The sequence below is a fragment of the Anarrhichthys ocellatus genome, unplaced genomic scaffold (genome assembly GCF_004355925.1).
Source record: "Anarrhichthys ocellatus isolate YVR2014 unplaced genomic scaffold, GSC_Weel_1.0 scaffold15, whole genome shotgun sequence".
Classification (NCBI taxonomy): domain Eukaryota; kingdom Metazoa; phylum Chordata; class Actinopteri; order Perciformes; family Anarhichadidae; genus Anarrhichthys; species Anarrhichthys ocellatus.
This window is the reverse complement of record NW_022280045.1, coordinates 5,807,641-5,821,982: the sequence shown is the minus strand read 5'-3', so window position 1 is coordinate 5,821,982 and position 14,342 is coordinate 5,807,641. Positions and strand designations below refer to the sequence as shown.

General features: G+C 45.4%; 2 protein-coding genes across 5 annotated transcripts in view; one reads left to right on the top strand and one right to left on the bottom strand.

The window, feature by feature from the left end:
- Positions 1 to 3,876, top strand: part of LOC116387407 (protein unc-13 homolog A) — a 30,894-nt gene extending 27,018 nt beyond the window's left edge. For all 4 annotated transcript variants that reach the window (XM_031854438.1, XM_031854437.1, XM_031854436.1 and 1 more), the window contains 3 exons: positions 174 to 260; positions 349 to 505; positions 828 to 3,876. In XM_031854438.1, coding sequence (XP_031710298.1) covers positions 174 to 260; positions 349 to 505; positions 828 to 1,116 — 533 coding nt within the window. In that variant the 3' untranslated portion in view covers positions 1,117 to 3,876. The remainder of the gene's footprint in view (positions 1 to 173; positions 261 to 348; positions 506 to 827) is intronic.
- A 53-nt stretch (positions 3,877 to 3,929) lies between these two features.
- Positions 3,930 to 13,282, bottom strand: LOC116387409 (RNA-binding protein MEX3B). The gene is made up of 4 exons (XM_031854441.1): positions 12,852 to 13,282; positions 11,798 to 12,342; positions 10,156 to 10,448; positions 3,930 to 10,032 (listed from the first exon to the last, which is right to left on the bottom strand). The coding sequence occupies exons 2-4, from the start codon at positions 12,279 to 12,281 to the stop codon at positions 8,809 to 8,811; spliced, it is 2,001 nt and encodes a 666-aa protein (XP_031710301.1). The 5' UTR covers positions 12,282 to 12,342; positions 12,852 to 13,282; the 3' UTR covers positions 3,930 to 8,808.
- Between the last annotated feature and the right edge of the window lie 1,060 nt (positions 13,283 to 14,342).

Sequence of the window (14,342 nt, the reverse complement as noted above, 5' to 3'; positions counted from 1 at the left end):
TGTGTGTGTGTGTGTGTGTGTGTGTGTGTGTGTGTGTGTGTGTGTGTTTTAAATTTAGTTCAAAATCTGCTGATGCATCCCAGTTCTATATCTCAGCTGTGCTACATTCTGGACTACAAAAAACACTGGTTATGGCCAGACTAGGACAAATTCAACTGAGCATGTCTTTACAGCATCTGGAGTGGATGCAGTTGGCGAGGTGGTCATGTGCGTGGACATTTTGCCCCAGCCTAATGGAGAGCACAAGATTAATGTCAAAGGTAAAAAAAAAGCTGAGCAGACGGCAACGCTGTCACAATCTTCTCCTCACATTTTCTTTCTTTAATTCAACCTCCGTCTGTCCTCCAGTGGTGGCTGCTAATGACCTGAAGTGGAAGGCTCAGGGCTTCAGGCCCTTCGTGGAGGTCTACATCATCGGCCCTCACCTCAGCGACAAGAAGAGGAAATTTGCCACAAAGTCCAAGAACAACACCTGGTCACCCAAGTTCATTGAGAGCTTCCAGTTGTGAGTGTCGGCCATTTCTGCTGGATTTGATTGTCTTCGTCATTGAATTTCTTGAGTTAACTTGCAGTGCAACAGGACAACATGCAACACAGCAGACTAACAACACTTCAAACTATAATTAGACGTATTGAAATACAACAAATACCATACATTAATACAGTGAAGACAATAACATGCAAAAGACATGTATGTTTACTGCAAGGCGAATTGTATACTGGATGACTGAAGTGTATTGGAAGAGTTTGAAACACGACTATTGAACGCTAGTATAAAACCACTTAATAAGGCAGTGAAGTAAAACATGGACTCGTTCTTGTTTCAGCTCCTTGGGCACTGAGGTTGGTCCGGAGAGCTACGAGCTGCAGGTGTGTGTGAAGGACTACTGCTTTGCCAGAGAGGACCGCACTGTGGGCATGTCCGTGGTGCAGGTGAAGGACATAGCCAGCAAGGGCAGCGTCACCCTCTGGATGCCGCTGGGCAGACGTGTCCACATGGACGAGACGGGCCTGACGGTGCTGCGCATCCTCTCCCAGCGCAACAACGACGACGTGGCGAAAGAGTTCGTCAAGCTCAAATCGGACCAGCGCTCGGCTGAGGAGGGCCGTAGTTGAGGGGGACACACGCGTGTGCACACCAGAGACATAGTAGGCTATTCTGCACACCTGTAATAGTCCCACCTACATCGATAAACAACTGTGTGCAATACACAAGCACACACATGAACATCCTCTATTGTACATATACCTGCATACATTATGCAACATTCACATTATCAATGCAAACATGAAGGAATATGTTTATAAATATTCATATTTCATTTTGAATATTTCATCAGCTCGACTCAAAGCTTTCAGTTTCGGGTTAGTCTCACATTAGCGAGCACTTGTCTAACCCTTCGCTCAATCTTTTCCATAACACATCGCACCTTTTTATACGCTGTACATTTAGATGTGATATAATGCAGAACAACAACTAAACCATGTGAAGGACGACCACTTTGCACTTTTGCTTCTCCGTGTCTTCAGGAGAGCTGTCCTTGCATCGCTGTGCTCTCCGTCCGTCCGTCCGTCTGCTTGCCTGCCCAACTGTGTGTCGTTCTCCCAGTACGTTGGTCTTTCTCCCCCCCACCTCTCCTCCCCTCCTCGTCGTCTGCTCTCGGTAGTCTTCCTCCCGGTGAGATGTGTTGCGTAGGTTGGAGTTCAGGCACAGATCTATGATCAGCTCGCTTTTGCCCAAAAAATCGAGGTAACGTCACTTCTAGTCTGTCCCTAAATGTCCTGCATGTTGACCCCAGGAACACTGTGATTCACTTTGCTGCAAACACGGCGACCGTACCCCCTCCCACATAAAAGTTGGGGGGCCTTCAATATTTTCCCTGTGTGCGCATGGTGCATATATCCCCCTGGTGTAATACGGTTTTATAATTATGACCTGACTAACTGTCATTATCACGGAGTGGGAACATGCTGAGCCTGATATGTGTTGATAAAGAAGAAGGTAGTGGCCACAATGTGCTTCTTCTTTATTTTTTATTTTTCACTCTTCTTGCTTGACGTCACAACAAACGAAGCAATACCCCAGTGTCTAACACATCCACTCCCCTAGAGTGCACATTAACTCCAAAAAGGGCTACAGGATTAGTGGTCTGGGATGTTTGTTTACGCACTAACACATACTGTCCACGCTTCTTTTGGCAAATTGACCCCAACGTTTCCCCTCGTGCCCCCTCGTCTACCTTCTCTGCCACAGAGACACCGTCACACAGAGAGTCTTTCACGAGTGACACTATGGAGGAAGCCCAAAGGACACGCGATGTAGGACGACACTCCTCCCGATTGCCTGCACACTAAACCCATCTCTTTAAGGCAATAGTGGTTTGTTTATATGTCCACGGAACCTCGTGGTTTTTACGAAGAACAAACCCCCTGAGAACACTGTTGTGTCTTTTGTTATTGTGTGCGTGCGTGCGTGCGTGCGTGCGTGTGTGTGTGTGTGCGTGTGTGTGTGTGTGTGTGTGGGCTGATTGTCACACCTGGCAAAATGGGATTCGCGATTGTGAGCAATATATTCTATTTGCACACCTAAATGTATGCGCTGTCAATATAAATACAGGAGCACCAACTGCAATATCCAGATCCAAGGAATGGGAAAGTTATCATCATTTTTTTAAAATTATTATTTTAGCTATGGACTCATAAAATCTCCATTCCCGCTGGAAGTGTGTAAGCTTGTTCTCACATTCTTTTGGATAAGAAAGAAAGTGTTTTGTCTTTGAATTCCTATTTGCCTTTAGGACCAAATTTGCACGAACCATAGAGCTCATTTTATTTCTCAAATAAAGAAGCCATCGGAGTCACCGCCAAGCATTTCTGTTGTTTTCAGTCTCGTCATGTAATGAACCCCTTTTACTTTTCACTGCAAGAAAAGTGAGCAAACACTCACAGTCCTCGTCCAGCTCGTTTGTAGACTCTATGTGAAACTTAATGATGTCAGTGACGGTGAGGTTTCCCTGTCGCTGTGTAGAGCCACACCGACTGTCACTGCTGGCCTGTCACATGTTGTCTTTACTGTTGAACTCTACCAAAAACAAAACTTTTGAATGTTATTTCTCCTCAGCGGAGCCTTCTTTTTACGATCAAAGGGACGGTTAAATCCAAAACCACGACTAGCTTGGGGACACCGACTCCACATTTCATTTACATAAAATGGATCATTTTGGGTGAACTAGCCTTTTAAAAAAGAGCTTCACACCACATTTAACACATTGTTTTTACGAGTTTATTAAGTCATTCAAGACAAAACTTGAAATGTCAGGTTGTAGCTGAAAAAAGCAACAACAAAAACATTTGTAACCGATCATCCAGTTTCGGGCTCGTTGGTTGCCTGCTTCGTGTATGTACGCACACACATACACACACTGCACACACACACACACACCGATCTCTGCTCAAGCACAAAAGGGCACATGTAAGATGACACATGCATGTATGCACGCCGACAACTCCGTGGAGACCAATGACGCCCACCCTGTGAATAGAACCTACTTACAACTGCATGATGGGAAACTTTATCGTGCCAGCACGTGTCTCTTTGATGTAACTTTTTCATTTATTTTTAATTTCCATAGCTATGTAATGATAAGTCATCAATGTTTTTTTTTTTTTCAAAAAGCTTGTGAATACGTCATCTGTAACCAATATGAATGTAGTGTCTACACAGAACTGGCATGAGAGAATTATTTTCTACAAAGGATGTTTCTAATTTGTTTCTTATCATTATCGATCGTTCTTTAATGAGGAGAAAGGGGAACTGGAATGCAGCCTGGTTGTGATCTGCTTCCTATTAAAGGGACATTTGTGTCATGATCTACACGTCTGTTTTATTATTCACTCTGTGGTGCCTAAGGGATCACATTACTGCACTTTGATTTGTACGTGTGGGAATGTGTTTATTCAATTGTTGAAGCTCAGAATACATATGTTTGACATATACTTACAGGAGCCTTCGTTATGAAAATGTGTACGTTTCAAAAGGTGTTTCGACAGATGCTTTACCCTCGCAGATGAAGACAACAGGGTGTTGTATTGACACAAACCATCCACTGCACTTCAGTCTGTTCTCAACGTGCCCTTTGACCTCTCTGTGCATGGGGGAGGGGACTACTACTCACTACCACTTTACTCAGGTTGAACCAGGTGTTTGAGCAGTCAACAGAGGTGAGGAACAAAAAAAAGCGCAGTTGCATTTAGTCTAAAACAAATATTTGTTCACACCTAACGCTGTTTATTTAAAGTTCCAGCTGTAATGCTCAAACCTGCTGGAGGTTAAAGAAACCAAACCTTCATTACCACCTTCCAAAGAATCAGTGCTATGGAACAACCACACAGAGCAGAGAGAACTGTGCCCATTTCTTTGTTGCATTCCCAACTTTTTTCAACATAATATACTATCACTTTTTTACTATAAGTTTTTCATGATTTCAACATGCTATACTGTGACTTTTTCATGATTATTTTGACATATGACTTTTTAAGGACTATTTTTGACATTCTAAAGAATGACTTTTTTTGACCACATATGCAGTTTACAAAAATCGTCAAAGGAAAAGCACAAATTCTAAGTCATATTGAGAAACTGATCTTTCAACATTTTTGCCTGAAAAATTACATATAAGCTTAAAAACAGTTCCCAATTAATCTGCTGTCCATCGTCTTGATTCTTTTGTTTGTTTCAGTTCTATATCAGTTTGTGAAATGACCGAAAAGATTTCCACTAGAAAGTCCCAGAATCCAAACTGACATTCTTAACTTGTTTTACTATGTGTATAAAGATATTTAATCCACAGCAATATAAAACAAATCCTCATTTTAAAAGCATCAAATTGCTTGATAAGGGCCTTAAACAAACTAAAATGCTAAATTTACTGTTGACTGACCATTTTAGCACTACTCCAGACAACACAAAGCTACACCTAAATCTATTGAAGTGTTTGATAGTGGCCCATCCCAATGTTCTAGATTCACAAACATGCCTGAACTGCAGATTTCATTCATGTTTTTATCTGCTGCAGGGGTGTGTGTGTGTGTGTGTGTGTGTGTGTGTGTGTACTGCCACCATGTGGCAAAGACACAGATGACCAGGCTGCAGCACATTTCCACTCTGAACAGAACAAATAAAGACACCAGACCAAGTACTTATTTTACAGTAAAAAAATGAAACCAAAAACAAGACTTTATTAAAGAAGCATAAAAAATAAAACTCTTGATACATTTCTCATAACCGTCAAGTCAGCTCAAATTATACGATTATACAATTTTTCCGGCTCTTGGTTAAAAGGTCCATAAACTTTCAAATAAAATATATTTCAATTTTAAAATTTCTTCAATAATTCTCATTTTGTTATAAATTGCCTATATGTAGTACACAGGAAATAAGGAAAATAAAAAAAATGGAAAATAAAAATAAATTTGAAGTAATAAAAAGGGTCACATTATTGTCTGGGATATTTAGGTAAGCAAATAAATTGTAAAAAATAAAATGTGTAAAAAGTTTTTGTTTTTTTTAATCTTAAAAATTATTAGCTAATGCCAGATGGCTTGAAGACATGCAGATGGTTAACTTACAAATAATTATACATGTTCTTTAGAAACTACACTTATCTTCATTTGAGTCATTTTGCTTTTGAAAACAACATCCCAATGATTGTACTCAGGGTATTTACACACACAGGTCAGGCCTGAAACCTAGTTTGTCCACGTTTTACATTTTGGTTCTGCATACAAAGAATTAAAGCCAAAAATAGAAGAGCGGCGGCGGCTTAAGGGGTGTCCTCCCCCCCCCCCCCCTTACTGGCATGGCTCTCTTTGCATCCCCCCCCCTCTCTCTAATCACAAAAAAGGTCAGAGGTCACTGGCTAGCATGCCTCAGGAAACCCTGTTTTCAAACCTTTAGGGAGGAAATGGGGGAGGGGTGAGTTTGGCTCAAAAAATAAAAATCAGCAGTCAATCTGAAAAACTTTGTACCTTTTAAACAACGAAACTACTGTACATTAAACCCCAACATCCTCTTATTGGCCAGAAACATCCCAGTGCAACACCGGGATTTACATTAGACCCATCTGGCAAATACAACACGCTTAACTCCTTTAACACGTCGACTTGAAAAATGCGCTTTAAGATCGGCCTCAGACTCACGAGACGGCCTTCGACGGATCTGTTCACTTGGACGCGTTCGCGGCCCTGCATCTGATCCGAGGGCGCTCAAGCGATGCCACGTTTGACACCAGAGCCAGTTTTGACGGGAATGATAACCGGGTTGTCGGGTCTACTGTGGACTGCAGAAGTTTAGATTGAGAACCACGACTCTCCCAGTACTAAGTGGGTTTGTTGATCGCAGTGTTTCAGTAGGGAGTTGCACCAAAGCACCATGGGATAGTCTTCACAAAGACTACCGGTTCAGCTCCCGGGCAGATTTTTCTTCCTACACATGTGGACACATGAATTAGTGCATTACTGCAACAGGACAGCGGCTTATTAGATTCCTCTGTGCAGCTGCTGCTGCCCTCGTCACTTAACTGAATGAACAGTCAGACAGCAAATAAGTTTAACATCCTACTGGCTGGAGCAACTTAAAGCACAGCAGAAACTGCCCATACTCACATATTATTTACTCAAGTAGAGCTACCCTTTTTCCCCCCCTTGATATTAAAACCCACCCTGATCTGAGACTATGTCCAGAGAGCAGGACACACTGACTGCAATGCCCTATGCTCTACTGACAGGATACGAATGTGAAGACTGTATAGGAACAGTTAGGAAATAAAATGGATTTAAAAAAAAAAAAAAAAAAAAAAAAAAAGCAAAACATTCTGCAGCTGCTGGGATTTGAACACAAAGAGTGTCTGGAAGCCCTGGATGACCTAGCTACTAGCTGCCATAAAGGATAAAGTTCTACCTACTGCGCGTGAGCCTGAACATGTGATTGTGTGTCTGTGCGGTCAGAGGAAGCCCTTGAGAATTAGATGTGTCGTTTTAATTCTGTTTTCATGGCTTGTCTCATTCAATGAGCTGATTCATGTTCAAAAAAAAAGAAAGAAAAAAAAAAACAAACAAAAAGGGCCACAAACAAAAACCGTGTACCATCGCCCAAAGTCATACGTACAGTATTTAACACTATAAGAGGCGGTTACTGCAAACTCACACTGAATTCTTTAAAAACCACTAACACAAAACAGGATGCAACCGCCTCATCTGGAGTTACTCAGCAATGCTTCGGAAACATAGGACGAAGCTCAAACTAACCATTTAGTGCACCACGGTTGGCCGGGAGGACAGCGCTGTATGGGTACGAGTCCTCTGAGAGAGTGCCATACAGCTTGGCTGTGAGAGCGGGGTGGAAGACCAAAACAAAAACAGTAAGAGCTGTTTCTTATCTTTTTAGAGGGGCCCGGAGTTACAGTGCATGAAAAGAAATTGTTCTATCGAGCCCCTTGTTATTGTTTGGTGTGGGGCCGAGAGGCCGCCTCTCCGTAACCTTATTGGACAAAAACATTCACGTGTGATATCAGAAAAGCCCCATCTTATCTTAAGAGTTCAAAATATGTCTGCGAGACACACTCGACAGTCACGAGTCAAAAACTAGTAGAAAATGCTAAATGAGCCGATCCGAGTGTAACAGACGGGATGTGAAAGGAAAATGTCCTGGTGTGGACGGATCGGAGCAAGAGTGAGAGAGTGAGAAGGTCTAAAAACCAGGTCTTCTCATGGCGAGGACACATAATGGTGCGGATATGAAAACAGCATGAGTGGGCATTATTCACATACGAGAGAGAGAGAGAGGTGGGATCGTGGGGAGGGATTGTCAGGCAGCCCAAACGTACAGAGAACTGACCTCAAACATTCCCATAGTATCAGTAATGTTACACTTCTCCCTAATTAAAAAGGATAATTAATGTGAATTAATGCAGCAGCCACATTTGAAATGTGGAGCATCCAAATTCATCCGACATGTTATTGAATTTGATCAATTTCAGTCTATTAATAGCATTCATTTGACGTTACCGGTCGCTAATTTGTGTGTGGCGAAGAGAAACAGGAAGTCATCCTCAAGGGGTCCGTCGGTGTATTCCTCCGATAGGTGCCTGACTACATGTGGACCTATATATAAAAAAAAAAGTTCCAAGCTTGCAGAAAAATAGCAACCGTGAGTGAGAGCAAGATGAGGAAGCAAAGGTGGAGTGGGGGGGGGGGGGGGGGTTGTTGGAACGGTTTGCGTCCTGTCAAGGACATTAAAATAAGGAGTAAAAAATTGCAGGCCTCATTGACGGCTCCATTGAAAAATATCTGTTAAGTACAAAAGTGTCAAAAGGAAAAAGTCTGTGAGAGAGAGAAAGCAGGTAGAGATCTGAAGAAGCCAGAATGAAGAAATGACAGACCGGCAGCCAGCAGGGCGGGCTGCTCCGGGTCAAAATGAAGGCCTGAAGAGAGATAAGACACTAGTTTCCTTCCAAAAGTTCACCACCAAGAGACTGAGCCCCAACTGTCTGAAGATCCAGTTTCAGTTAGCTTCACTCGGGAAAATAAGTCATTGTAATTATTATTATTATTGTTATTATTAATCTTGACAGTTACCAGCGAAAGAAAAATCAACATCCGTATCGTATCGTCATCTCTATTATGCATTTATTATGGTCCATCATGTGTGTGTGTGAACGTTATTAGTGTGAATCCTTCCATTGCCTCTGCCACAGCTAAAGCCCCACTTCAGTCTTCTTCCTGCCCCCAACCCACTCCCCAGCCAGGGCATTAGGAGAAGATGCGGATGCACTGTGTAGTGGGGGTGTGGCAGACGGGGCACTCTGGGTCAGCTGACTGGCAGATTTGCCCAGCGCACTCCATGCAGAACAGGTTGTGGCCGCAAGGCACCAGGGCCGCTGTCACCTCGCTCTCAAAACACACAAAGCAGTCCCTGTTGATCCCGGGGCCGACTCCGACGAGACCCGGGACCCCGGGGCCAGAGCTTCCTTTCAGCCGGCTCAGCATCCCAGAACTGAGGCCCACGCCGCTGCTACCTCCCTCGGAGTCAGTGGGTGAGCCGCCGGGCAGGGAGGAGGCCGAGCAAGAGGAGTAACCGGTCGACGACCCACCGGAGCTGGAGCTAGACGCTCCGGAGAAGGAGCCGCCTCCTGCGCTGCCAGACTGCAACCAGGAGAGAGTGCTGAGGGGGTCGCTCTGTGCGCGACGGGCCAGAGGATGATCCAGGGGGCCCACGCCCGTGTCCTGAGGCAGTGTTGGAGACAATCGTGGAGTGATGGCGCCGCCACTGAGGCCGCTGCTATTGCGACGTAGAGGCTGCTGCTGCTGGGCGGAGCCGGCCGTCTTATTGCCTGGTCCACCGTTGACGAAAGGTGCCCAGATGTTAGCGGCACTGAACTCAAAGCCCAGTTCCTCTGAGGAGGGCAGCCCTGGGGTGGAGTCGCCCCCAAAAGTGAATCCTCCTCCAGCGCTGCTGGAGGTGGTGCTAAAGGGGCTGGTGGGGCTGCCTCCCTCGTTGGCCTTGCGACCGGTGCTGAAGTTGTCCGAGCTCATCCCGCCGTTGTGGGTGTGATAGGCTACTGAGGACGACATCTTCCGGTTAGATGAGGGATGCATGGACATGGGAATAGGAGGAGGAGGAGGGGAGGGCGGAGGAGGAGGGGGTGCAGAATGGTGGCCAGAAGCCCGGGACCACAGAGACGACCCCAGTCCTCCGCTCAGGGCGCCCAGGCCTTCTAGACTGACATCGGTGCCGTTGGAGTGGAAGTCATTGTCTCCCTGCAGGTCTACAAAGGTTCCAGTTCGCAGGGTGATGTGGGTCTCGATCTCCTCTCTCGCTCGGTCCACGTTCTCCGGCATGCCGGTCACCTCGAACACCGGGTCTTTCTCTCTACTAGGCGTCACGATGTAGGTGTGAGTCTGCTGCTGGATGCGCTTAATAGTTGCTCCTTTTGGTCCAACAACTAAACCAACTACTCGGTAGGGTACCCTCACCTGGATGAGTGACAAGAGAAATGCTTTAATGTCACCACAGATGTTATATATTTCACATCCAGTTATCCCTTTGTTACCCAGCAGAGTAAACACAGTATGACTAAGCCACGGGGATTTCTGTACCTGTATAGTGGTCTGTCCAGGTAAGTGTGGTGGTCCAGGAAGAGAGCCACCGCCGCCGCCACTGCCTGCTGCTGCTCCTGCTGCTGCTGTTCCTCCTCCTCCTCCTCCAGGCCCTCCGGCTTTGCAGCGGGATGCCCGGATCATAGAGAAATGCTCAGCCGCAGAGACAATTTCACGCTTGGCCATCTCCACGTCCTCCCTGCGCCCCGTCACGATGAAAACGGGCTCCTCACCTCGGACTGGAGTCTTTATGTAGGTATTTGTTTTGGCACGCAGAGCCTTTATCTTACAACCTGGAAGATGCATAAACATCCTAATTTGTACACAATCACAACACACAAGCGCAAACACAGTATAAATACACTCGTTCAAAACATCTGTGATGCTGTAGTTTGTTGAGCTGGTGTTTCTAGTATTTGGCTGAGCTTATTGATGTAAATGAGGTAGACAAAAGGGTTATAATAGACTGAATTAATTTAAACTACAGTATGTGTACCTAATTAACTGTCAACTGTGTTATAGGCTGTTCAAAACATGTAGTCAATTGAAAACTGCTACATACATTTTACATTTTGGAATTCAACAATAACATGTTGGGTACAGAATCCTCAAAAATAAAAAGTAATCAACACCACAGCACTCTGTGGTTAAGTGATGTGTTCATGCACTGTAACAGAAATAACACAAAAGCAGAAGACACTCTGGAGGATATTCACGAGTCTGTCTGTCAAAACACCAAGTCAGTAGCTGCTGCACCGCTCGAGTCAACTCCTGCTCTGTTTCTTTAAATATGGACGCTTCATTCTCGCCGACCAATGAGGCACGCGGAGTGTGATGTCATTCTGGGAAGCAGAAAGCATGGCTTTTTCAAACAAAGAGAACAATGCCGTAACGCTGCCGCGGCTGCGACGGACGAACCGAACCCACAACATTAGTCTATTTAAAGTAGAGACCTTATGCTGATGAAAAACAAACGATACAAATTTAAAAATGACATTTATACAACGTAGCGACTGATACTGGAGCAGCAGCAGACGGAGCTGGGTGCAGGGCGTAACACCGCCCAGCCCCGTGTTTGTGCGCCTGCTGCTCCCGTTTCAGCTTCAAATCTGCTCAGCAGAGACCGTAATAATACACCACGAATGTCGACATGAGCTACAAATGTGCGTTCCGTGTCCACAGATTACGGTCTGAGATACATTAAAATCAACATATTTCCTTTGTTTGGTGCAGGCTGCTAGACATGTCCAGACTCCCGACAATCTGCCGCTTTGTCCGACCCTCTCCCACCCCTCCCCCTCTCTCCTGCTCATCAACCGCACTCTCGCTCTATGTTGAGGCATTGTCTGAATATTGTTTAAAATTGAATATGAATATAGCGGGTAAAGCTTTTTTTGGTGGCGCTCCGGCAGCATGCTGGTATTTAAAACGCAAACGGTGAATGCACACCGAGCAGAGCACCAAGCTCAGGCTGTAAAAGTTAACCAGAGACCCTCCTCTCACCAGACTGCCACCCAAACAAAGGACACCCGGGCTTGCATGCTGCCTGAACAAGCGGCCCATAAACATAAACACCAAATAATTCATCACCAACTAAACTGCACCACACACACACACACACACACACCCCCCGTGCTCTTACCTTGTCTCCCCACTATTTCAGCCACATGTTCGGAGCTGGGGACGGGCACACACTCGGTCATGTTGACACTTCTTTTCCTGCTGCAGAGGACGGAGCTTTGTTCTCCGTGGAGCATGGGGTGCGAGCTGGCCATGTGGTACCCGCCCGTGCCGTAGTACTCCGGGGATGGAGAACAAGACGACGGCGAGTCCTGGGACCCGTTGGGATGCTCCAGCATCTGTAGGTCCACGTAGCCCACACCGTTGCATCCCTCGGAACCCGGACCCTGGGTCACATCCAGAGTGTCCACGAGCCCGCCGCCCACACAGTCCACCTTCTCCAGGGCCATGAGTGACAGCTGGTCCAGGGCGAAGCGAAGCGCCTCTTGGTGGTCCTCTTCCCGGGACTCGTGGTCCGTCTCTCGGGACAGACCGACCCCGTTGTGCTGGCTGCTGATCACCACGTCGTGGTCCATAATCTCGGGGTGGAATAAAGGGCTAGGCATAGTCTCTCCGTGGATCTCACATCAGATCGCAGATGCCTAATGGGAGTGAGCTCACCCTCTTCTGAAATAAAAAAAAACGAAAAACATTTAAAAAGTGTTTGTTTACAATTAAAACCCGAAACAGGAGCGGAGACGAGCACCGTTCCGCCACAAACAGCAGCGTGCGTTAGCGGTGTTGGTTTGGGCGCCTTGCTTTGTCTGTTGTTGCTTCTTGTCTGACAACTGAAGCCATCCAGGAGGCTGGCTGTTTTGTCAGATCGGGTCCGTTTTTAACACAAGTGAACAAAGTATCCATCCACACAGATACGAACAACCCGCGTGGCTCCAACTACAGACACGCATTTATGTACTGGTCGTATTAAAAAAACAAAAGAGGGATTTATTCTGCTGTTAGCTGTTAGCTAACAGGCTAGCTCAACATACTCGGCACTCAGTCACGTTGTCGACCCCTTTGTTTGGGAGCACCACGGCTAGCTGGTTAGCTCTGCTCTGACAGTCTCGTGCTCGTTCTAAAAGGCAACCGCGTGTTTTTTTTTAAATTAAACAAGTGCGAAAACAACATTAACTTACTTTGTCGACGAGATTCTGTCTTCGCTTGACGCCCAGTTTTTCGAGGGAAAGATGAGAAGCAGCCAGAAGCAGACCTGTGCGGTGCTAGGGCGCTAGCGGGGGAGCTAACTAGCACGCCAAACGGGGGGCGTAGGAGAAAAACGTTCAACGCCGAAGAGAGAACACTGTTGTTGTTTTTTTGTCTCTTTCTGGAGAGTCGAAGCGTATTCCTGGGTGTGTCACTGGATCTTCATTCTGCGTACCGTCAGGAGGACGGCAGCTGAAATCCAAGGTTAGCAGTTACCTTTTAGTTAAAACACACACATTGGCGCTCTCTCGCTCTCTCTCTCTCGCTCTCTCTCTCTCTCTCTCTCTCTCTCTCTCTCTCTCTCTCTGCTGCTGCCTGACCCCGGTCGGTCCGCCGCCTTTGTCTCGCCAGGCGCACGCCGCTCCGTCTCCCGCACACGGCACTGACGTCACCCGCGACACAACAATAGGTTCAAAGGCCACATGCAGCAAGGAGGGGGGAGGGCATCCACGGCCAAGTCACTTCTGCTGGCACTATTGTGTCTGGCAGTCTGCAGGGCAGTATTTCATCTCCCTGTCCTGCATGTTTTGCGACCCGACTGTTAACGCATTGATACACGTTTTTATAAATGTGGTCATATTTGGGTGTGTTCATCATGGCTACCAATGAAGTGCTTTGGGTGGTTCAACAGCAGCGTTAGATGGCGCTCATGCAGTCGGTGTGTTTTGCTTTCTAGGTAGTAAGAAAATAAAAACAATATAAAATAATAATCATGGGCAATATGTTCATGTCAAAGCTCTTAATTATTCTAGGCAACACATTTTCTTGCATCATGAGCTGAAAGGAATGAATTATAGGTTTATATATTTTTTTCAAATTGAAACAAAAATGAAATTTAAATACCAACAGTGGCAGAGTTAAATGTCATTGAAACTATTCATATTGACTGTGAAGACAGTCGGTCCTAAAATATATACATTTATTTTTTTGTACCGAGCTCTCTTTGTTGTCCCCAGGCAGTGTTTCCTTGCTCTTAAGATACAAATGGGGGGATTTATTAGATAGCATGTTTATGAGAATATCACTGTGTGTTATGTGCTTAATTTAACATATGTACTCTTAGCAATGAAGTGTTGGGATCTTTTTCAGCAGAAACGCCTTACCAGAGATAGGGGTCACACATTAGCCGTGGCGTGAAATATAAGCAACACATTTGTAACCTGTTACAATGATTAATGCATTGTCCCTGACACATACAGTTGCATTTAATAGTACTAAAAAGATTGTAACTCTGGAAGATACTAACTTATATTAGCTTTTGCTCAACAGATGTCATATATGTAGGCATGTGAATATTATATGAAGACTTGAACAATGTGAACCCATCCTTTACAGAAGAAGGGACCTTTTAATCACAAAATCTAAAAACATGTCCACCTACTACAAGCTCCTAGATTAAAAAAACAACAACTAAACACCAGCCA